General features: G+C 47.2%; 2 protein-coding genes across 2 annotated transcripts in view; one reads left to right on the top strand and one right to left on the bottom strand.

Moving 5' to 3' along the window:
* The window catches only part of AGBL3 (AGBL carboxypeptidase 3), a 68998-nt gene that overhangs the window by 20425 nt on the left and 24031 nt on the right, over positions 1–24542 (bottom strand). Inside the window, exons 10-12 of the mRNA XM_073330928.1 lie at positions 22753–22853; positions 22471–22592; positions 13309–13375 (exon numbers count right to left, since the gene is read on the bottom strand). Coding sequence (XP_073187029.1) covers positions 13309–13375; positions 22471–22592; positions 22753–22853 — 290 coding nt within the window. The remainder of the gene's footprint in view (positions 1–13308; positions 13376–22470; positions 22593–22752; positions 22854–24542) is intronic.
* LOC140909428 (uncharacterized) lies at positions 14138–15867 on the top strand. Its single transcript, XM_073338695.1, has 2 exons — positions 14138–14758; positions 15347–15867. Exons 1-2 carry the CDS (start codon positions 14176–14178, stop codon positions 15865–15867), a joined length of 1104 nt encoding a protein of 367 aa, XP_073194796.1. The 5' UTR covers positions 14138–14175.

Here is a 24542-nt window from a genome sequence, read left to right as displayed (position 1 = left end):
CAAACACAATTTTTTCCAATCTTTCCTTGTGATCATGTTTTCTACATCTTTAATCATTTTTGTTGCTCTTCTCTGGATTTTATCCTGTCTGTCCACATATTTCCCAAAGTGTAGTGCCCAGAACTGGGCACAGTACTCCAGTTGAGGCCTTATCTGTGTTGAATAGAGTGAGTGGAAGAATTACTTCTCACGTCTTTCTTACAATGTTCCCACTAATACATCCCAGAATGATGTTAGCTTTTTTTTGCAACAGTATTACACTGTTGATTCACATTTAGTTTGTGATCCACTATAAAAAAATTGTTACTAACCTTCCATAACTGTTGTTCTTCAAGATGTGTTGCTCAGGTCCATTCCAATGTAGGTGTGTGCTCGCCCCGAGCACTGCCACCAGAAAGTTTTCCCTCAATGGTATCTGTTGAGTTGGCTCTGGTGTCCCCTTGAGTCGCGCTTTCATAGCACCAGTATATAGGGCCCTGCCACCCGTTCAGTTCCTTTTTGTGGGCTAACTACGACAGAAGGGAAGGCAGGAGACAGGGGGTTGTAATGGACGTGAGGAACACATCTCAAAGAACAACAGTTATGGAAAATTAGTAACCATTTTTTCTTCTTCGAGTGCTTGCTCATGTTCATTCCAATGTAGGTGACTCCCAAACAGCTGTGCAGGTGGAAGGTTCAGAGTTCATTGGCACGCTGACTGTAAAACTGCTTGGCTGAAATTCACGTCGTCTCTAGCTTGCTGGGTGATGGTGTACTGTGATGTGAAAATGTGGACTGATGACCATGTTGCTGCTCTACAGATGTCCTGAATTGGAACTTCTGCCACAAACACTGCCACCAATGCTTGAGCTCTTATAGAATGGACTGTCAATGGAGGATCTAGGACCTTCACTAGGTTGTAGCATGTGTGGATACAGTAAGTGATCCATGATGAGATTCTCTGGGCCGAGACTGGACGGCCTTTCATTCTGTCCGCAATGGCTATGAACAGATGGGTGGACTTCTGAAAGGGTTCAGTCCTTTCTATATAAAAGGCTAGCGCTTGCCTAACATCCAATGAGTGGAGTCTCTGTTCCTCCCTGTTAGTGTGTGGCTTAGGATAGAAGACTGGCAGAAAGCTACCCTAGTTACTATAGTCAGGGTTCCCTCCCCACTCTGAACTCTAGGTTACAGACGTGGGGACCAGCATGAAAGACCCCCTATGCTTATTTCTACCAGCTTAGGTTAAAACTTCCCCAAGGCACAAATTCTTTGTCCTTGGAGGGTACGCTGCCACCACCAAGTGATTTAACAAAGAATCAGGGAAAGGACCACTTGGAGTTCCTATTCCCCCAAAATATCCTCCTGCCCCCCCTCCCCCGCCAAGTTCTTAAACTCCCATTTCCTGGGGAGGCTTGAGAATAATATCCTAACCAATCGGTTACAAAGGGATCACAGACCCAAACCCCTGGGTCTTAGGACAATAGAGAAATCAGTCAGGTTCTTAAAAGAAAAATTTTATTTTAAAAAAAGGTAAAAATCACCTCTGTAAAATCAGGATGGAAAATAACTTTACCGGGTAACAAAAGATTCAAAAACACAGCAGAACTTCCTCCAGGCTTAGTTTCAAAGTTACAAAAAACAGGAATAAACCTCCCTCCAGCAAAGGAAAAATTCACAGGCAAAACAAAAGATAATCTAACACGCCCTGCCTGGCTTTTACTTACAATTTTTGTAATAAGAGAGACTTTTAGGATGGTTTATAGGAGGAGTTTTCTGACCTGATGCTTCTCCGCTTCCCAAGAGAACACCCCAAACAAAACCTTCCCCCCTCAAGATTTGAAAGTATTATCTTTCCCCATTGGTCCTTTTGGTCAGGTGCCAAGCAGGTTATTTGAGCTTCTAAACCCCTTACAGGTAAGGAGGAATTCTAAGCTACCCATAGCTGTATGGTTATGACAGTGACTTAGGATAGAAGACTGGCAGAGAGCTATCCTAGTTACTATAGAATTATAAGACCACCTTTGGCAGGAAGGATAGGTGTGGCTGCAGCTGTACCTTGTCCTTGAAGAAGATCGTGTACGGTGGCTCAGAGGTAAGAGCTCGGATTTCTGAGACTCTTCTGGCAGAAGTAATGATGATTAGGAAGGCCACCTTCCAAGAGAGGTAGAGCAGACAGCATGTTGTCAGTGGTTTGAACGGGGGTCCTGTTAGCCTTGCCAGCACAAAATTGAGGTCCCAGGGTGCTGCTGGCTGGTATACCTGGGGGTACAGCCATTCCAGCCCCTTAAGGAACTGGCCACAGACTGAGTTTGAGAAGACTGGCCAGTCGTTCACCCATGGGTGAAAGGCTCAGATTGCAGCTAGATCGACCTTTATGGATGACACAGTTAGGCCTTGCTGCTTTAAATGGAGTATGTACTCTAAAATGAAGGGCAGTGATGACTTGGTAGGTGAAACACCCTTTTGTGCTGACCAAATAGAGAATTTCTTCCATTTTGTCAGGTAAGTGGCTCTAGTAGATGGCTTTCTGCTCCCTAAAAGCACCTCGTGAATTGGCATGGATCAAGCCAGTTCTGCTGGGTTCAGCCATGGAGCTTCCATGCCATGCCTTGATGTAGAAGGCTGTGATTCTGAGAGATCAAGTCCGGAAACAGGGGCAGGCTGATTAGTGTGTCCACCGAGAGATCTAGGAGGGTGATGAACCACTGCTGACACAGCCAGGCTGGGGCTATAAAGGTAAGATGTGTCCTGTCCCTGTGACCTTCAGCAGCACCCTGTGTATGAGAGGGATGAGAGGGAATGCATAGAAGGGTCGGTCTATCCTAGGGAGGAGAAAGGAGTCTGTGAGTCACCCTGACCTGTGGCCTAGGAAGGAGCAGAACTGAAGACACTTTCTGTTGTACTTAATCATGAACAGGTCTACCTGGGGAGTTCCCCACCTCTGGAAAACAGTGTTCATGTCTGGGCAGTAAATGGACCACTTGTGATGGCTGGAAAAGGTTTTCTTGAGGTGATCTGCTAACTCATTCTGTGACCCTAGGAGATAGGAGGCTTCAAGGTGGATCGAATGGGCTATACAGAATTCCCACAGGTGAAGTGTCTCCTGGCACAGGGGAAAGGATCGCGCTCTACCCTGCTTGTTTATGTAAAACATTGCTATTGTGTTGTCTGTGAGGACTGACATGCAGTTGCCCTCCAGGTGGGGTTGGAACACCTGGCATGCTAGGCGTACCACCTTCAGTTTCCTCACATTGATGTGTAAAGAGAGCTCCTCTGGGGCCCAGAGGCCTTGAGTTCTGAGGGTCCCCTGATACATCTGTCATGAAAGACATTGATGGTTGGGATCTCAAGAATGGGACTCCTGAGCATATTGTTCCTGTGTCCAGCCACCAAAGCAGGGTGGAAATCACTGATCATAGAATCATAGAATCATAGAATATCAGGGTTGGAAGGGACCCCAGAAGGTCATCTAGTCCAACCCCCTGCTCGAAGCAGGACCAATTCCCAGTTAAATCATCCCAGCTAGGGCTTTGTCAAGCCTGACCTTAAAAACCTCTAAGGAAGGAGATTCTACAACCTCCCTAGGTAACGCATTCCAGTGTTTCACCACCCTCTTAGTGAAAAAGTTTTTCCTAATATCCAATCTAAACCTCCCCCACTGCAACTTGAGACCATTACTCCTCGTTCTGTCATCTGCTACCATTGAGAACAGTCTAGAGCCATCCTCTTTGGAACCCCCTTTCAGGTAGTTGAAAGCAGCTATCAAATCCCCCCTCATTCTTCTCTTCTGCAGGCTAAACAATCCCAGCTCCCTCAGCCTCTCCTCATAACTCATGCGTTCCAGTCCCCTAATCATTTTTGTTGCCCTTCGCTGGACTCTCTCCAATTTCTCCACATCCTTCTTGAAGTGTGGGGCCCAAAACTGGACACAGTACTCCAGATGAAGCCTCACCAATGTTGAATAGAGGGGAACGATCACGTCCCTCGATCTGCTCGCTATGCCCCTACTTATACATCCCAAAATGCCATTGGCCTTCTTGGCAACAAGGGCACACTGCTGACTCATATCCAGCTTCTCGTCCACTGTCACCCCTAGGTCCTTTTCCGCAGAACTGCTGCCTAGCCATTCGGTCCCTAGTCTGTAGCGGTGCATTGGGTTCTTCCGTCCTAAGTGCAGGACCCTGCACTTATCCTTATTGAACCTCATCAGATTTCTTTTGGCCCAATCCTCCAATTTGTCTAGGTCCTTCTGTATCCTATCCCTCCCCTCCAGCGTATCTACCACTCCTCTCAGTTTAGTATCATCCGCAAATTTGCTGAGAGTGCAATCCACACCATCCTCCAGATAATTTATGAAGATATTGAACAAAACTGGCCCCAGGACCGACCCTTGGGGTACTCCACTTGATACCGGCTGCCAACTAGACATGGAGCCATTGATCACTACCCGTTGAGCCCGTCAATCTAGCCAGCTTTCTACCCACCTTATAGTGCATTCATCCAGCCCATACTTCCTTAACTTGCTGACAAGAATACTGCGGGAGACCGTGTCAAAAGCTTTGCTGAAGTCAAGAAACAATACATCCACTGCTTTCCCTTCATCCACAGAACCAGTAATCTCATCATAAAAGGCAATTAGATTAGTCAGGCATGACCTTCCCTTGGTGAATCCATGCTGGCTGTTCCTGATCACTTTCCTCTCATGCAAGTGCTTCAGGATTGATTCTTTGAGGACCTGCTCCATGATTTTTCCAGGGACTGAGGTGAGGCTGACTGGCCTGTAGTTCCCAGGATCCCCCTTCTTCCCTTTTTTAAAGATTGGCACTACATTAGCCTTTTTCCAGTCATCCGGGACTTCCCCGGTTCGCCACGAGTTTTCAAAGATAATGGCCAATGGCTCTGCAATCACAGCCGCCAATTCCTTCAGCACTCTCGGATGCAACTCGTCCGGCCCCATGGACTTGTGCACGTCCAGCTTTTCTAAATAGTCCCTAACCACCTCTATCTCCACAGAGGGCTGGCCATCTCTTCCCCATTTTGTGATGCCCAGCGCAGCAGTCTGGGAGCTGACCTTGTTAGTGAAAACAGAGGCAAAAAAAGCATTGAGTACATTAGCTTTTTCCACATCCTCTGTCACTAGGTTGCCTCCCTCATTCAGTAAGGGGCCCACACATTCCTTGGCTTTCTTCTTGTTGCCAACATACCTGAAGAAACCCTTCTTGTTACTCTTGACATCTCTGGCTAGCTGCAGCTCCAGGTGCGATTTGGCCCTCCTGATATCATTCCTACATGCCCGAGCAATATTTTTATACTCTTCCCTGGTCATATGTCCAACCTTCCACTTCTTGTAAGCTTCTTTTTTATGTTTAAGATCCGCTAGGATTTCACCGTTAAGCCAAGCTGGTCGCCTGCCATATTTACTATTCTTTCGACTCATTGGGATGGTTTGTCCCTGTAACCTCAACGGGGATTCCTTGAAATACAGCCAGCTCTCCTGGACTCCTTTCCCCTTCAAGTTAGTCCCCCAGGGGATCCTGGCCATCTGTTCCCTGAGGAAGTCGAAGTCTGCTTTCCTGAAGTCCAGGGTCCGTATCCTGCTGCTTACCTTTCTTACCTGCGTCAGGATCCTGAACTCAACCAATGGGGGGAAGTGAGATCACCTTGTCCAGACGGTGTCGACCTGGTATGTATACTGATGCTGGCCAAGATTGGAGAGGCATGATGCCATATGCCCCAAAAGCTTTGAGCAGTTTCTTGCTGTGGTGATGGGGTGACTCCTCAGGCTCTCTATGAGTGCCCCTAGAGCTCTGAACTGGTTTTCTGGGAGAAAGGCTCTGGCCTAGGTCAAGTCAAGGACAGCCCTGATTAATTCTATCCTTTGAATCAGGGAAAGGATGGATTTCTGCATGTTTATCAACAGCCCCAGGTCCTGGAAAGTTTACTGTATTAACTTTACATTTGCCTCCACCTGGGCCTTGGATCGACCTCTGATCAGCCAGTCGTCTAGGTAGGAGTAGACCTGAACTCCTTGTCTCTTGAGAAAGGTTGTGACTGCCATGCACTTCGTGAATACAAGAGGAGCTGCTGGCAGGCCAAATGGGAGTACTGTAAATTGGTAGTCCCTGTGGTTTTCAATGAACCGTAGGAACCTTCTATGTCCCCAAAAGATAGCAATACGGAAATACTCGTCCTTCAAGTGGAGAGCAACAAACCAGTCCCCTGGATCCAGAGAAGGGATAATGCTGGCCAAGGAGGCTATGCGAAACTTTAGTTTCTTCATGAATCTGTTGAGGTTTTGGAGATCCAAGATCAGTGTGAGGTTGCCGTTGGCTTTTGGGATTAGGAAGTAATGGGAGCAGAACCCCTGGCCTCTTAATTCTGGCAGAACCTCTTTCACTGCTCCTGCCCTTAGGAGCGACTGCACCTTCTGGGCTAGAAGTTTCTCATGAGAAGGGTCCCTGAAAAGAGATGGGGAGGGAGGGTGGGAAAAAGGGGAACAAGTGAATTGAGCTATCATGCATAGTACCCAGCGATCTGAGGTAATGAGGGCCCACACCCGATAGAGGTGGGATAACCAGACCACAAACTCCAGAGAAATTGAATCCATACCACATCCTGGGAAGTCATCCCCGAGCATCCAATCAAAAGGCCTGCTTAGACCTTGCCGAGTGTCTTGGGCGTGGGGGTGGGGCAGGCACTGGGGCAGACGAGGTTTGGGACAGAGGCCTCCTCTAGTATTCTCTGTTCCTTCTCCTGCTGTACCCTGTCTCTGCTGTGGTGAACAGAAGCAAGCCATTGGTTGGGCCTTGGGGCTTGTAATGCTTCCTGGCGGGGGCTGGTGTATGCAGCCCCAGGGATTTAAGGTTGGCTCCAGAGTCCTTTAAGCTATGCAGCTTCGAGTCTGTCTGCTCCAAGAAAAGCGATTTGCCTTCAAATGGAAGGTTCTGAATTGTCTGCTGAACTTCATAGGACAACCTCAAAGACTGAAACCACGAGCTTCACCTCATGGTCACTGCTGAAGCCACGGAACGGGCTGCAGAGTCTGCTGGAGGGATGCCTTAGCCATTGATTTCTCCTTCTCAACTAGGGCCAAGAACTCACCCTTGGACTCCGGTGGCAAAAGCTCCCTGAATTTCGCTATTGCACTCCAGGAGTTGAAATCATACCAGCCCAGGAATGCTTGATGTTTAGCGATCCTGAGCTGGAGATTCCCTGTTGAGTAGACCTTTCTGCCAAAAAGGTTGAGTTTTTTTTACATCTTTAGTCTTGGGAGTCAGTCGTTGTTGACCCTGCCTCTTCCTTTTGTTTGCTGCTGAAACAACCAGCGAGCCCACTGGGGGACATGTATACAAAAATTCATACCTTTTGGGAGGGACAAAGTCTTCTCCATCCTCGTTGCAGTAGGTTGGAGGGATCATAGAATCATAGAATCATAGAATATCAGGGTTGGAAGGGACCCCAGAAGGTCATCTAGTCCAACCCCCTGCTCAAAGCAGGACCAATTCCCAGTTAAATCATCCCAGCCAGGGCTTTGTCAAGCCTGACCTTAAAAACCTCTAAGGAAGGAGATTCTACCACCTCCCTAGGTAACGCATTCCAGTGTTTCACCACCCTCTTAGTGAAAAAGTTTTTCCTAATATCCAATCTAAACCTCCCCCAATGCAGGAGTCTGTCATAGAGCTTTATAGGCTCCAGAATGGCATCATCATTCAATGGCATGGCCATCGTCGATGGCCTTGAGGCTGCTAAAATATCCACTAGAGCAGTGTTTCCCAAACTTGGGACACCGCTTGTTCAGGGAAATCCCCTGGCAGGCCGGGCTGGTTTGTTTACCTCCCGTGTCCGCAGGTTCGGCTGATCACGGCTCCCAATGGCCGCGGTTCGCAGTGAGCTGCGATCAGCCGAACCTGTGGACGCAGCAGGTAAACAAACTGGCCCGGTGCGCCAGGGGCTTTCCCTGAACAAGCGGCGTCCCAAGTTTGGGAAACACTGCACTAGGGCATGGGAGGATTCGGAAATCTCCTCCATCTGGATACCCAGGTTCTGGGCTACCCTCCTCAGGCGCTCCTGGTGCACCCTGTAATTGTCCTGGGAGGGCACGACAGTTGTTCCGGCCACTGCCTATTCAGGAGAGGAGGAAGAAGAAGCCTGTACAGGCACAGGTCTGTGTTCTTCTCCCTCTGCCCTGAATGGGTCCCGTGGGGGTGGGTCCTGCAGGTTGGTACCAAGCTCAGCATGGGGGATCAATCCCTGTTCTGAAGGGAATGGTGGGGGAGCTCTTGACTCCGATACAACGGAATAGGACCTTCTGGATTGGGGGCCCTGAAGTGGATGGAAAGCCCAGGGATTCCAGAATGGCCACTGCAGTGGCATTTGCCATTGTGCTGGTGGCCAGGCCGTCGGCAGCATGCCCTGGGTCATGTTAGCCATAGAGTATTGCCATTGGAGTGGTGTCCGCTCCTGCGTGAGGCATAGGACTCCACTTCAGAATTAGAGACTGAGGAGTCACTTCCTGGGGACCAGGGCAGAGTGGTACCAACTGGCTAAATTTTCTGTAAACAGTGTGGTTGCGCAACAGCCTATTTAGCGGTGTGCAGGCTTCCAACCTGCCATGGCCGGGGCGCTGCTCTGCCAGCCCCAATTCTGCTGCGGCCCAGACCTGCTGTAGCCGGGGTGGCGCGGCCCAGCCTGGACCCAAGTGCAGCCGAAGTGGCCCAGCCTGGCCCTAGGCATGGTGTGGCCCAGGCGGCGCGGCCCAGACCCAGCCCAGACCTGCTGGGACTGGGGAAGGGGTACCTATGCTGCAGCCCCAGCCCCGCAGCAGCCATGGCGGGGAGAGGCGCCTCTTCCCCCCAGCCCAGGTGCTGCTGCAGGGAGAGAGATCTGGGGGGAGTCCTCTCTCCCCACCGTAGCCCTGGAGCAGCCTGCACCCCAAACCCCTCAACCCAACCCCCGCACCCCAAGCTGGAGCCCTCACAGCCCTGCACTCCAACCCTCTCCCCCAGCCCTGAGCCCCTCATCCCTGGCCCTACCCTAGAGCCCACACCCCCAGCCAGAGCCCTCACACCCCTGCACCCCAACCCTCTGCCCCAGCCCTGAGCCCCCTTCCACATTTCAAATCCCTCAGCCCTACCCGCACCACATGAATTTTGTTGTGTGCACCAATAAGGAGGTGATGTGTCACACATCACCTCCATATTGGTGTATACAACAAAATTAATTCCGAACATGGGTGGGAAAAATTAGACGGAACACTGCCAACCGGTGTTGGAGAATGGTGCTGGAAGAGAGGAGATTGGTGCTGTGCCAACATGTCTGACTTGCCCTTTGACAGTACCTGCCTCGGTGTCACATTGGTCCTCGTTTCCATTGCTACCACTGTCAGTTCTCGAATGGCTGGGGAGGGCGGCACCGGGAGGGATAGTCAGTCCCTCGCTGCCTCAAACGTCTCCGGTGAAGATGGTAGTATCAGGGCTAGTGAATCCTGGGAGAGCCCAATGGTACCGGATCAACAGTGCCCTTCCCGGGGCTGGAGTCAATGGTACTGCATGCCCTGCTGGCGTCTCCAAATGGCCCAGCATAGGTCGCACTCTATTGACATCTCTATGGCCCATAGACCTTGGAGCTGGAGAACGCCCCAATCAGTGTTTCTCTGCTTCTTTGTCAGCACCGGTGATGGAGAGCGGTGCCAAGAGTCCCGTCCTGTAGTTGACTTCTTCGGCGCCAGGGATGCATGTCAGTGCCGGGAGCCCTGGGCAGTAGGTGCGGAGTCCTTCCTCGGTGCCAGGGAGGCGGAATGGCGCTGTGCTTCCCTCAGAGACGCCAGGGCATTTCTCACAGAAGTCAAAGTGCTCAGTGTCAAGTCCACATGACTTGGACTACTGCACATGGGCCTGCCCCAGGCACTTAAGGCAGCTAACGTGTGGGTCACTAACCGGCATCAGTTTATGGCACAACGCCCATGGTTTGAAGTCCGGGGACTGAGGCATATCCTGGTGCCGGGGAAGGACTAGCCCCACTAAGCAGGCTTTGCTACTGACTATACTACTAACTAGTTAATTAACTAACTAAAACTCAACTTTAAAAAGGTAACTATTTACATTCTACAAAACAAGTTCAATGAGGGAAGGTACTTGCAGGAAAAATGCAAGAACGAGCAGAAGTTCCAGTGCCTGTCACGGGTAGTAAGAAGGAACTGAAGAGGCGGCGGGGATCTATATATCGGCGCTATAAGGGCGTGACTCAAGTGGGCACTAGAGGCAACCCAATGGATACCACTGAGGGAAAACTTTCCGGCTGCAGTGCTTGGGGTAAGCACACACCTACACAGGATTGGACATAAGCAAGCACTGGAAGAAAAACCCCAGATCCTTCTGAAGTACTCCTTCATAGGCAGTTATTTCCCATTTTGTAATGCACGATTGATTATTCCTTCCTAAGTGTAGTAACTTGCATGTTAGTGTCCTTACTGAACATGTCAGTGTCCTTACTGAATTTCATGCTATTTATTTCAGACCATTTCTCGTCTGTCAAGATCATTTTGAATTCTCATTCTGTCCTCCAAAGCACTTGCAACCCCTCCCAGCTTGGTATCATCTACAAAATTTATAAGTGTACTCTCTATGACATTATCCAAATCATTTATGAGGATACTGAATAAAACTGGACTCAGGACAGATGCCTGTGGGACACCATATTGAGTGGGACACCACTCAATATGCCCTTCCAGCTTCCACTCTTTGAGTATGGTTTTCAAACCAATTGTTCACCCACCTTTAGTAAGTTCGTCTAGGCTACATTTCTCTAATTTGTTTATGAGAAGGTCATGTGAGACAGTATCAAAAGCCTTACTAAACTTGAGATATATCACATCCACTGTTTCCCCCCACGCACAAAGCTTGTTACCTTGTCAAAGAAGGATATTAGGTTGGTTTGACATGATTTGTTCTTGACAAATCTATTTTGACTGCTACTTATCACCTTATTTTCTTCTAGGTTCTTATAAATTGATTGTTTTATTATTTGCACCATTATCTTTCAGGGTATCAAAGTTAAGCTGATTGACCTGTAATTCCTTGGGTTGTCCTTATTCCCCTTTTCATAGATAGGTACTATATTTGCCCTTTTCAAGTCCTTTGGGATCTCTCCCATCCTCCACAAGTTCTCTAAGATAATAGCTAATGGCTCAAAAATCTCTTCAGACAATTCCTTAAGTATTTTAGCATGTATCTCATCAGGCCCTGACGACTTGAACGCATCTAATTTGTCTAAATAATTCTTACCTTGTTCTTTTCCTATTTTAGTCTCAGATCCTACCCCATTTACACTGATGTTCATTACGTTAGTCATCCAATCACTGCTAACTTTTTTTGATGAAAAGTGACACAAAAAAAGACATTTAACACTTCAGCCATTGCTGTTATTTTTTGTTATCATCCTCCTAATTGAATGATGGGCCTACCCTGTCCTTAATCTTCTCTTGCTTCTCATGTAATTGTAAAAAGTTTCCCTGTTATCCTTTATGTCCCTAGCTAGTTTACTCTTGATTTTTGCCTTGGCCTTTTTAATTTTGTCTCTACATGCCTGTGCTGTTTTTTTATATTTATCCCTCATAATTTGACCTAGTTTCCACTTTTGTATGACTCTTTTTTGAGTTTCAGATCATTGAAGATATCCTGTTTAAGCCAAGAATGGTCACTTAGTTTGCTTTTGTGCCCTTAATAATGTCTCTCTAAAAACTGCCAACGCTCCTGAACTCTTTTTCCCTTTGCCTTGCTTCCCATAGGATCTTAACTACCAATTCTGAGTTTGCTAATGTCTGCCTTCTTGAAATCCATTGTCTTTATTCTGCTCTCTTTCCTCCTACCATTTCTAGACTCAAGAACTCTATCATTTCATGATCACTTTCATCTAAATTGCCTTCCACCTTCAACTTCTCAACCAGTTCCTCCCTGTTTGTCAGAATCTAGAATTGCCTCTCCCCTCATCGCTTCCTCCACCTTCTGTAATAAAAAGTTGTCTCCGATGCATTCCATTGATGCATGCTACAATCCTAGATCTGGTTATTCTTTTAAATTGCAAAAATATTTCTTTGTAACCAGAAAAGCTAGAAATTGTTTTTCTTTTGAAATGGAAAACAAAATTCTGAAGAACTTAGTACAGAAGATTATGACAATTACAGAACGTTATGGGAAGACCCTAATTTTGTTTACTGTTCTGTATTATAGATTTGGACTGCACCTGGAAATATTGTACAGCTCAGTGACATGCGATAGACCAGGAGTGGGCAAACTTTTTGGCCCAAGGGTGGGGAAATTGTATTCAGGGCCATGAATCTAGGGCTAGGGCAGGGGGTTGGGGTGTGGGATGGAGTGAGGGGTGTGAGAGGGGGTGTGCAGGAAGGGGCTCAGGGCAAGGGGTTGGGGTGCAGAAGGGGTGCGGGGTGCAGGAGGGAGCTCAGGGCAGGGTTTTGGGGTGCAGGAGGGATGTGGGGTGCAGCAGGGGGCTCAGGGCACGGGGTTGGGATGCAGGAGGGGGGTGTGAAGTGTGGGAGGGGGCTCGGCAGACATTTGGGGTACAGGAGGGGATATGGAGTGTGGGAGGGCTGCGGCAGGGGGCTCAGGGCAGGGGGTTGGGGTGCAGGATGGGTTCGGGGTGTGGGTTCTGACCGCAGTGCACAGCAGGGATAAGGCAGGCTCCCTGCCTGCCCTGGCCCCATGCTGCTCCTGGAAGCGGCTAGCATGTCCGGCAGTGGCTCCTGGGGTGGGATGGGACAGGTGGCTCCAACGCGTGCTGCCCTTGCCTGTGGATACCACCCCCGAAGCTCTCATTGGCTGCGGTTCTGTGTTCCCAGCCAATGGGAGCTGCAGAGGGCAGTGCCATTGGCCGTGGTTCTGCATTCCCAGCCAATGGGAGCTGCTGCCCCTCACTCCCTGCCCCAGGAGCCACAGGGAGGTGGTGCCGGCTGCTTCTGGGAGCAGCTTGGGGCCAGGGCAGGCAGGGAGCCTGCCTTAGCCCCACTACGCCACAGGGCGGGGAATCCTGTGGGCCAGACTGAAAGCCCTGATGGGCCGGATCTGGCCCGCGGGCCATAGTTTGCCCTCCCCTGCGACAGATCAACACAGTCCATTAACTGTACTTAACACTATTCAGGAGGAGACACCAGAGGCATACTCAATTTATTAACTAGCATTATGACTAGTTTGTTACATACTTTCACCTCCTGTTTAGCCTAAGCACATAAAAGTGTTCTTTCAACTTGAGCAATTTCTTTCTTGCTACATCCAGGAAAGAGATCTAAGCAGCTGAGAGAAGTTTATAGTGTACCTGAGTATCTGGTTTTAGCCAGTGTGCAGTTGTATCGCTGGAGTCTGAGCTGTCAGAAACATGGGTACTGTGAAAGATTGAACATTGTTTTATTTCCTTAGTTTTGTACTGGAAAAAATATTCTGTTGAGTTCATCCATATAATAAGCCAGTGCCCTGCCCTGCCTCCCCCAACACATAGTAACCCTATTGGAAATGCTGCATAGATTGTGGTTTTCACATTTCTCTCATCTAAAGCACACAATCCCATTGTATAGGCTGCAGGACCTGGAGTTAAGCAATATAACAGTGGGGACCTTGATCATGGGAACTACAGGGTTGTCTGACAAACCTTGGTTCCTCAGTACAATTTGATGTGTGCAGATGACATTTCCGGTTACTAGCTAGCTGTAATTCTACTTTGCATTTTCACTCTATTTTATATCATTTCATCTAATAACATCTCATCTAGTTTTCCATAACTGAGCCTTCCATTAGTTCTCTACCAAGATGCAATGTATTGCACGCATTAAGCCCTGGTCTACACTAGGACTTTAGGTTGAATTTAGCAGCGTTAAATCGATTTAAACCTGCACCCGTCCACACAGTGAAGCCCTTTATTTCGACTTAAAGGGCTCTTAAAATCGATTTCCTTACTCCACCCCTGACAAGTGGATTAGCGCTTAAATCGACGTTCCCGGCTCGAATTTGGGGTACTGTGGACACAATTAGATGGTATTGGCCTCCGGGAGCTATCCCAGAGTGCTCCATTCTGACCGCTCTGGACAGCACTCTCAACTCAGATGCACTGGCCAGGTAGACAGGAAAAGAACCGTGAACTTTTGAATCTCATTTCCTGTTTGGCCAGCGTGGCAAGCTGCAGGTGACCATGCAGAGCTCATCAGCACAGGTGACCATGATGGAGTCCCAGAATCGCAAAAGAGCTCCAGCATGGACCGAACGGGAGGTACGGGATCTGATCGCTGTTTGGGGAGAGGAATCCGTGCTATCAGAACTCCGTTCCAGTTTTCGAAATGCCAAAACCTTTGTGAAAATCTCCCAGGGCATGAAGGACAGAGGCCATAACAGGGACCCGAAGCAGTGCCGCGTGAAACTGAAGGAGCTGAGGCAAGCCTACCAGAAAACCAGAGAGGCAAACAGCCGCTCTGGGTCAGAGCCCCAAACATGCCGCTTCTATGATGAGCTGCATGCCATTTTAGGGGGTTCAGCCACCACTACCCCAGCCGTGTTGTTTGACTCCTTCAATGGAGATGGAGGCAATACGGAAGCAGGTTTTGGGGACGAAGAAGATGATGATGAGGAGGAGGTTGTAGATAGCTCACAGCAAGCAAGCGGAGAAACCGGTTTTCCCGACAGCCAGGAACTGTTTCTCACCCTGGACCTGGAGCCAGTACCCCCCGAACCCACCCAAGGCTGCCTCCTGGACCCAGCAGGCGGAGAAGGGACCTCTGGTGAGTGTACCTTTTAAAATGCTATACATGGTTTAAAAGCAAGCATGTGAAAGGATTACTTTGCCCTGGCATTTGCGGTTCTCCTAGATGTAGTCCTAAAGCCTTTGCAAAAGGTTTCTGGGGAGGGCAGCCTTATTTCGTCCTTCATGGTAGGACACTTTACCACTCCAGGCCAGTAGCACGTACTCGGGAATCACTGTAGAACAAAGCATTGCAGTGTATGTTTGCTGGCATTCAACCAAAATCCGTTCTTTATCTCTCTGTGTTATCCTCAGGAGAGTGAGATATAATTCATGGTCACCTGGTTGAAATAGAGTGCTTTTCTTCAGGGGACACTCAGAGGAGCCCATTCCTGCTGGGCTGTTTGCCTGTGGCTAAACAGAAATGTTCCCCGCTGTTAGCCACAGGGAGGGGGGAAGGTTGAGGGGGTAGTCACGCGGTGGGAGGAGGCAAAATGCAACCTTGTAACGAAAGCACATGTGCTATGTATGTAATGTTAACAGCAAGGTTTACCCTGAAAGAGTGTAGCCACTGTTTTATAAAATGTGTCTTTTTAAATACCGCTGTCCCTTTTTTTTTCTCCACCAGCTGCATGTGTTTCAATGATCACAGGATCTTCTCCTTCCCAGAGGCTAGTGAAGCTTAGAAAGAAAAAAAAACGCACTCGCGATGAAATGTTCTCCGAGCTCATGCTGTCCTCCCACACTGACAGAGCACAGACGAATGCGTGGAGGCAAATAATGTCAGAGTGCAGGAAAGCACAAAATGACCGGGAGGAGAGGTGGCGGGCTGAAGAGAGTAAGTGGCGGGCTGAAGAGAGGGCTGAAGCTCAAATGTGGCAGCAGCGTGATGAGAGGAGGCAGGATTCAATGCTGAGGCTGCTGCAGGACCAAACCAGTATGCTCCAGTGTATGGTTGAGCTGCAGCAAAGGCAGCTGGAGCACAGACTGCCACTGCTGCCTCTCTGTAACCAACCGCCCTCCTCCCCAAGTTCCATAGCCTCCACACCCAGATGCCCAAGAACGCGGTGGGGGGGCCTCCGGCCAACCAGCCACTCCACCACAGAGGATTGCCCAAAAAAAAGAAGGCTGTCATTCAATAAATTTTAAAGTTGTAAACTTTTAAAGTGCTGTGTTTAAAGTGCTGTGTGGCATTTTCCTTCCCTCCTCCACTTTCAAAAATTAAGGAAATTAGTTAGGGAAGTGGATTGGACTGAAGAATTTATGGGTTTAAAGGTAGAGGAGGCCTGGGATTATTTTAAATTAAAGCTGCAGAAGCTATCGGAAGCCTGCATCCCAAGAAAGGGGAAAAAATTCATAGGCAGGAGTTGTAGACCAAGCTGAATAAGCAAGCATCTTAGAGAGGTAATTAAGAAAAAGCAGAAAGCATATAGGGAGTGGAAGAAGGGAGGGATCAGTAAGGAAAGCTACCTTATTGAGGTCAGAATATGTAGGGATAAAGTGAGACAGGCTAAAAGTCAAGTAGAGTTGGACCTTGCAAAGGGAATTAAAACCAATAGTAAAAGGTTCTATAGTCATATAAATAGGAAGAAAACAAAGAAAGAAGAAGTGGGACCGCTAAAAACTGAGGATGGAGTGGAGGTCAAGGATAATCTAGGCATGGCCCAATATCTAAACAAATACTTTGCCTCAGTCTTTAATAAGATTAAAGAGGATCTTAGGGATAATGGTAGCATGATAAATGGGAATGAGGATATGGAGGTAGACATCACCATATCTGAGGTAGAAGCGAAACTCAAACAGCTTAATGGGACTAAATCGGGGGGCCCAGATAATCTTCATCCAAGAATATTAAAAGAATTGGCACAAGAAATTGCAAGCCCATTAGCAAGAATTTTTAATGAATCTGTAAACTCAGGGGTTGTACCGTATGATTGGAGAATTGCTAACATAGTTCCTATTTTTAAGAAAGGGAAAAAAAAGTGATCCAAGTAATTATAGGCCTGTTAGTTTGACATCTGTAGTATGCAAGGTCTTGGAAAAAATTTTGAAGGAGAAGGTAGTTAAGGACATTGAAGTCAATGGTAAATGGGACAAAATACAACATGGTTTTACAAAAGGTAGATCGTGCCAAACCAACCTGATCTCCTTCTTTGAGAGAGTAACAGATTTTTTAGATAAAGGAAACGCAGTGGATCTAATTTACTTAGATTTTAGTAAGGCGTTTGATACTGTGCCACATGGGGAATTATTAGTTAAATTGGATAAGATGGGCATCAATAGGAAAATTGAAAGGTGGATAGGGAATTGGTTAAAGGGGAGACTACAACGGGTCCTACTGAAAGGTGAACTGTCAAGTTGGAGGGAGGTTACCAGTGGAGTTCCTCAAGGATCAGTTTTGGGACCAATCTTATTTAATCTTTTTATTACTGACCTGGGCACAAAAAGTGGGAGTGTGCTAATAAAGTTTGCAGATGATACAAAGCTGGGAGGTATTGCTAATTTAGAGAAGGACAGGGATACCCTACAGGAGGATCTGGATGACCTTGTAAACTGGAGTAATAGGAATAGGATGAAATTTAAAAGTGAGAAGTGTAAGGTCATGCATTTAGGGATTAATAACAAGAATTTTAGTTATAAGCTAGGGACGCATCAACTAGAAGTAACGGAGGAGGAAAAGGACCTTGGAGTATTGGTTGATCATAGGATGACTATGAGCTGCCAATGTGATATGGCTGTGAAAAAAGCTAATGTCGTCTTGGGATGCATCAGGAGAGGTATTTCCAGTAGGGATAAGGAGGTTTTAGTACCGTTATATAAGGCACTGGTGAGACCTCACCTGGAATACTGTGTGCAGTTCTGGTCTCCCATGTTTAAGAAGGATGAATTCAAACTGGAACAGGTACAGAGAAGGGCTACTAGGATGATCCGAGGAATGGAAAACTTGTCTTATGAAAGGAGACTCAGGGAGCTTGGCTTGTTTAGCCTAACTAAAAGAAGGTTGAGGGGAGATATGATTGCTCTCTATAAATATATCAGAGGGATAAATACCAGAGAGGGAGAGGAATTATTTAAACTCAGTACCAATGTGGACACAAGAACAAATGGATATAAACTGGCCACTAGGAAATTTAGATTAGAAATTAGACGAAGGTTTCTAACCATCAGAGGAGTGAAGTTTTGGAATAGCCTTCCGAGGGAAGTAGTGGGGGCAAAAGATCTATCTTGCTTTAAGATTAAACTCGATAAGTTTATGGAGAAGATGGTATGATGGGATAACATGGTTTTGGTAATTAAATATTCATGGTAAATAGGCCCAATGGCCTGTGATGGGTTTTTAGATGGGGTAAGATCCAAGTTACCCGGGAAAGAATTTTCTGTAGTATCTGGCTGATGAATCTTGCCCACATGCTCAGGGTTTAGCTGATCGCCATATTTGGGGTCGGGAAGGAATTTTCCTCCAGGGCAGATTGGAAGGCCCTGGAGGTTTTTCGCCTTCCTCTGTAGCATGGGGCACGGGTCACTTGCTGGAGGATTCTCTGCTCCTTGAGGTATTCAAACTACAATTTGAGGACTTCAATAGCACAGATATAGGTGTGAGGTCTTTTTTAGGAGTGGTGGGTGAAATTCTGTGGCCTGCATTGTGCAGGAGGTCAGACTAGATGATCATAATGGTCCCTTCTGGCATAAATATCTATGAATCTATGAATCCACCACCCCTCCTGGGATACCTTGGTAGTCATCTCCCTATTTGTGTGATGAATGAATAACGAATGCATGACTGTGAAGCAGCAATGACTTTATTGCCTCTGCAAGCGGTGATTAAAGGGAGGAGAGGAGGGTGGTTAGCTTACAGGGAAGTAGAGTGAACCAAGGGGTGGGGGGTTTCATCAAGGAGAAACAAACAGAACTTTCACACCGTAGCCTGGCCAGTCATGAAACTGGTTTTCAAAGCTTCTCTGATGCGTACCGCGCCCTCCTGTGCTCTTCTAACTGCCCTGGTGTCTGGCTGCGCGTAACCAGCAGCTAGGCGATTTGCCTCAGCCTCCCACCCCGCCATAAACGTCTCCCCCTTACTCTGACAGATATTGTGGAGCACACAGCAAGCAGTAATAACAGTGGGAATATTGGTTTCGCTGAGGTCTAAGCGAGTCAGTAAACTGCGCCAGCGCGCCTTTAAACATCCAAATGCACATTCTACCACCATTCTGCACTTGCTCAGCCTGTAGTTGAACAGCTCCTGACTACTGTCCAGGCTGCCTGTGTACGGCTTCATGAGCCATGGCATTAAGGGGTAGGCTGGGTCCCCAAGGATACATATAGGCATTTCAACATCCCCAACAGTTATTTTCTGGTCTGGGAATAAAGTCCCTTCCTGCAGCTTTTGAAACAGACCAGAGTTCCTGAAGATGCGAGCATCATGCACCTTTCCCGGCCATCCCACGTTGATGTTGGTGAAACGTCCCTTGTGATCCACCAGAGCTTGCAGCACTATCGAAAAGTACCCCTTGCGGTTTATGTACTCGGCGGCTTGGTGCTCCGGTGCCAAGATAGGGATATGGGTTCCGTCTATAGCCCCACCACAGTTAGGGAATCCCATTGCAGCAAAGCCATCCACTATGACCTGCACATTTCCCAGGGTCACTACCCTTGATATCAGCAGATCTTTGATTGCGTGAGCTACTTGCATAACAGCAGCCCCCACAGTAGATTTGCCCACTCCAAATTGATTCCCAACTGACTGGTAGCTGTCTGGCGTTGCAAGCTTCCACAGGGCTATCGCCACTCGCTTCTCAACTGTGAGGGCTGCTCTCATCCTGGTATTCATGCGCTTCAGGGCAGGGGAAAGCAAGTCACAAAGTTCCATGAAAGTGCCCTTACGCATGCGAAAGTTTCGCAGCCACTGGGAATCGTCCCAGACCTGCAACACTATGCGGTCCCACCAGTCTGTGCTTGTTTCCCGAGCCCAGAATCGGCGTTCCACAGCATGAACCTGCCCCATTAGCACCATGATGCATGCATTGGCAGGGCCCATGCTTTCAGAGAAATCTGTGTCCATGTCCTGATCACTCACGGGACCGCGCTGACGTCGCCTCCTCGCCCGGTATCGCGTTGCCATGTTCTGGTGCTGCATATACTGCTGGATAATGCGTGTGGTGTTTAATGTGCTCCTAATTGCCAAAATGAGCTGAGCGGCCTCCATGCTTGCCTTGGTATGGCGTCCGCACAGAAAAAAGGCGCGGAACGATTTTCTGCCATTGCTCTGACGGAGGGAGGGGCGACTGACGACATGGCTTACAGGGTTGGCTTCAGGGAGCTAAAATCAACAAAGGGTGTGCCTGTAAATCAAGGAGTATTTCAGGCAGGACTGCACGGAGGGTTCCAATAAGAAATGGTGCACCTAAGTTATCGTTGTTATTGGAACAAGGAGGTTAGCCTGGCCTCTGATTGATACATGGCTAGATTTACCTCGCTGCACCTTCTCTGTGAGTGACTGCAGTGTGATCTAGACAGGGGAGGAGGCAAATGAGTACAAAACAAATCTGGTCTATTTCTTGTTCTGACCCACTCCATCTATCTTTTACATCTTTGGCTGGCAGCAGACGGTGCAGAAGGACTGCATGCCATCCACATCTCATGGCTGCTTGGCAGAAGATGGTACACTACGACTGCTAGCCATCTTCATCTCTTGCCTGCCTGGCATAAGATGGTACAATACGACTGCTAGCAATCCTCATCTCTTGCCTGCCTGGCAGAAGATGGTACAGTACGACTGCTAGCAGTCCGTATCGCCTGCCCGCTCACCATAAGACGGTTCAATAGGACTGCAGGACTAAAGAGAATGACCTGGTCAAGTCACTCCAAATTTAGTCCCTGCGCCCATGTCTGCCCAGGCGCTCCCAGCCGACGTGGCCAGGAGCACCTCGGACACGACGAGGACGACTACCAGTCGTATTGCACCATCTGCTGCCAGAAGGCAATGGGTTGCTGCTACTGTGCAGCAAAGCCGTACCGCGTCTGCCAGCACCCAGGAGACATAGGGTGACGGTTACCTGAGCGGGCTCCATGCTTGCCGTGGTATGGCGTCTGCACAGGTAACTCAGGAAAAAAGGCGCGAAATGATTGTCTGCCCTTGCTTTCACGGGGGGAGGGAGGGAACGGGGGCCTGACGATATGTACCCAGAACCACCCGCGACAATGTTTTAGCCCCATCAGGCATTGGGATCTCAACCCAGAATTCCAATGGGCAGCGGAGACTGCGGGAACTGTGGGATAGCTACCCACAGTGCAACGCTCCGGAAGTCAACGCTTGCCTCGGTACTGTGGAAGCGCTCCGCCGAGTTAATGCACTTAATGCACTTAGAGCATTTTCTGTGGGGACACACACACTCGAATATATAAAACCGATTTCTAAAAAACCGACTTCTATAAATTCGACCTAATTTCGTAGTGTAGACATACCCTAAGATAGGCCTGTTTGTATTAAAAAACAAAAAAATAAAAACAAAAACTTCATCTCTTCATTTGCTTATTATTCACCAAGAGGAGTGAAGACTTCAGATTTGGGAGGTGTACTTTTTAGTAATTCATAATGCAGAGGGTATTTTGAAGAGGCAGTTTTGAAAATAATGCACTGACAAGGGCCAAGAGATATTTCATTTGCTGTATTAATTAGAAGCATCAAGATTTTCAAAAAATTACAAAATATTACTCCTTGTGAAACGAGTTTGGAGATCTCCGAACTATTCACAATAGGCCAATATCCACATCTCATTAATCACCTGCACAATTGTCATTAATTAACTTGTCAGTTTCAGCAATGAGATCAACGACTGATTGGGCCCTGGAGATTGAACTCCCACGTGATATCTAGGGGTGGATCATTCGGGGAGAAGCACATTGCTGGCCATTGTGGGGAATCTTGTTTTGCTATTGCTTATGATGGACCTATTCTATAGCTAAATGGAGTACAGGACTTCAGACTGGCTCCTTTCTACAGCAATACAGTAGAACCTCAGAGTTACAAACACCTCAGGAATGGAGATTGTTTGTAAGTCTGAAATGTTCATAACTGTGAATAAAACATTATGGCTGTTCTTTCAAAAGTTTACAATTGAACATTGACTTAATACTGCTTCGAAACTTTACTATGAAGAAGAAAAATGGTGTTTTCTATTTATTATTTTAGTAGTTTACATCTAACACAATACTGTACTGTATTTACTTTTTTCCCCCTGCCTCTGTTGCTGCCTGATTGCGTATTTCCGGTTCCAAATAAGGTATGTTGTTGAGTGGTCAGTTTGTAACTCTAGTATTCGTAACTCTGAGATTCTACTGTACATTAGTCTACACTGAAGCAAGTGATACCCTTTGTCCTACAGCTAGACTTCTCTGCAAACATGTACAGTCAAAAAATAGTGTATTGATTTACATAACACAGCTGATCAAGTTCTGCATCAGTTTACAGTCAGTGCAATTCCATCTTTCCCTAAGAGCCTTCAAACCCCACACTGAGCTAAATGAGATCCTACCTTTCTATTGTAGGACAGGGCAAAGCTTGCGCAGATAAGGAGGTTCTATCCACAGCCAACTGACCATTAAAGACTCAACCTGAGATTCATATATAATTATCTTCCAGTAATTTCAAAATTAAATTATTGGTAATTATTCTAATACCTAGTGTAGTCCTCTTTACCAAAGTGCACAATAAGGTAGAATACATCTCAGTATCTCTCAATAGTTTTGATTTACCTGGAATCTTTGTCTAACATGGCATCTGTTACAGAAGCATCTGAGTCACAATTAAGATTCTCGGAGTTTGTCTTAACTTCCTGCTTCACCATTTCCTCTAATTCTTTCAGACACAGATAATACTAGGGAAGATCATACACTTAGTTAATAATGAAGTCCATTGCCTTATTGAAAGGCACTTATCAAAACCAATATAGTGTTTGTTGTTATTACTTTACAGAGTGTCACATTTTATCACAGAAATACTTTTATTCCACTAGTTCTAAGAAGGACTTTTCTTACCTTACTCTTGTCTGGATCACAGTAATCCAAGAGGGCATCACAGAAATGGTATCCTATTGACTCTAAGTCTTCAGTGTGGAAGTGAGTGCCCCCTCTATTACCTGAAACATCAACAGAGATACTCACAAATGAAGACATAACTGTCCTGCTCCCTCCCTGCAGTGATATTTTCAGCCTGGTGGTTGAAAGTAAGTTAAAATTTCTTTGGTTCAAGACTAGTCGCTGCTCCACAAACTTATAATATAGCTCCCAGAAAAACACTCCACCCTTCCAAAGCCCTTGTGAAGGCTGTTGGTTTTCCAAGACATCTTAGAACAGTTTTCTACCCTCTCAATACAAAGCTCAAATGACATGATTATGACATTGTCTTGTTGTTCCTGTGCTCCATCTGACTGAAGCCAGAGTATGAGCAAAACTTCTTGGAATAGATCTGTTGGTCCCCATGCTTTTGATCAAATAAGGAAGTTAGTGCTTCTTAGTGTCCCTCCACCTTTCACCAGAGGTCAGAGGTTCATACCCTTCTTTCAGGAGTGGCTCACAGTAATTCTCCACATTGGCAGTCAATAAAACCAAAATGACCTTAAATAAAGCACAGCTTATTTAGCACACCAAATAGAAAATAGAAAGAAAAGTCATGTAATTACAAATCAAATTGAATACACTTGTTCATTCTAGAGACTGCACAAAATGTTAGGCCAGCTGTCCAAAAGTTTTGGGATAATAACCACTGAATAGTTCCTATAGCAAAGCTCTGACATTCTGGACCTGGAAAAGCTATGTGTCTGGTCAGCACTCTATCTTGGTCTGTGTGTGATCTCCTCCTTTCTCTGGGCAAGCAAACACCCTCTTTTATAGCCATTATGGCCTTTTCTACCCTAAGACAAATTTGACCTGTACTTCCCCACTGGTGCAACAATGGTGGAAGCTCTTGTCCAGACAGCGTAAGAATGCTGCAGACATGTCAGCCTGATGAGGTTCAATAAGGATAAGTGCAGGGTCCTGCACTTAGGACGGAAGAACCCAATGCACAGCTACAGACTAGGGACCGAATGGCTAGGCAGCAGTTCTGCGGAAAAGGACCTAGGGGTGACAGTGGACGAGAAGCTGGATATGAGTCAGCAGTGTGCCCTTGTTGCCAAGAAGGCCAGTGGCATTTTGGGATGTATAAGTAGGGGCATAGCGAGCAGATCGAGGGACGTGATCGTTCCCCTCTATTCGACATTGGTGAGGCCTCATCTGGAGTACTGTGTCCAGTTTTGGGCCCCACACTTCAAGAAGGATGTGGATAAATTGGAGAGAGTCCAGCGAAGGGCAACAAAAATGATTAGGGGTCTGGAACACATGACTTATGAGGAGAGGCTGAGGGAGCTGGGATTGTTTAGCCTGCAGAAGAGAAGAATGAGGGGGGATTTGATAGCTGCTTTCAACTACCTGAAAGGGGGTTCCAAAGAGGATGGCTCTAGACTGTTCTCAATGGTAGCAGATGACAGAACGAGGAGTAATGGTCTCAAGTTGCAGTGGGGGAGGTTTAGATTGGATATTAGGAAAAACTTTTTCACTAAGAGGGTGGTGAAACACTGGAATGCGTTACCTAGGGAGGTGGTAGAATCTCCTTCCTTAGAGGTTTTTAAGGTCAGGCTTGACAAAGCCCTGGCTGGGATGATTTAACTGGGAATTGGTCCTGCTTTGAGCAGGGGGTTGGACTAGATGACCTTCTGGGGTCCCTTCCAACCCTGATATTCTATGATTCTATGTCCACACTAAAGCTTCCCTATCGCTATTACTGATGG

Source organism: Lepidochelys kempii, chromosome 1 (assembly GCF_965140265.1).
Source record: "Lepidochelys kempii isolate rLepKem1 chromosome 1, rLepKem1.hap2, whole genome shotgun sequence".
Classification (NCBI taxonomy): domain Eukaryota; kingdom Metazoa; phylum Chordata; order Testudines; family Cheloniidae; genus Lepidochelys; species Lepidochelys kempii.
Note: the sequence above shows the minus strand (reverse complement) of the source record. Positions and strands in the feature narration are given on the sequence as shown.

Coding starts and splice junctions, on each gene's coding strand:
- LOC140909428 (XM_073338695.1), top strand. CDS start 14,176: ATGCAGAGCTCATCAGCACAGGTGACCATGATGGAGTCCCAGAATCGC. Junction 14,759..15,346: donor AGGCGGAGAAGGGACCTCTG/GTGAGTGTACCT, acceptor TTTCTCCACCAG/CTGCATGTGTTTCAATGATC.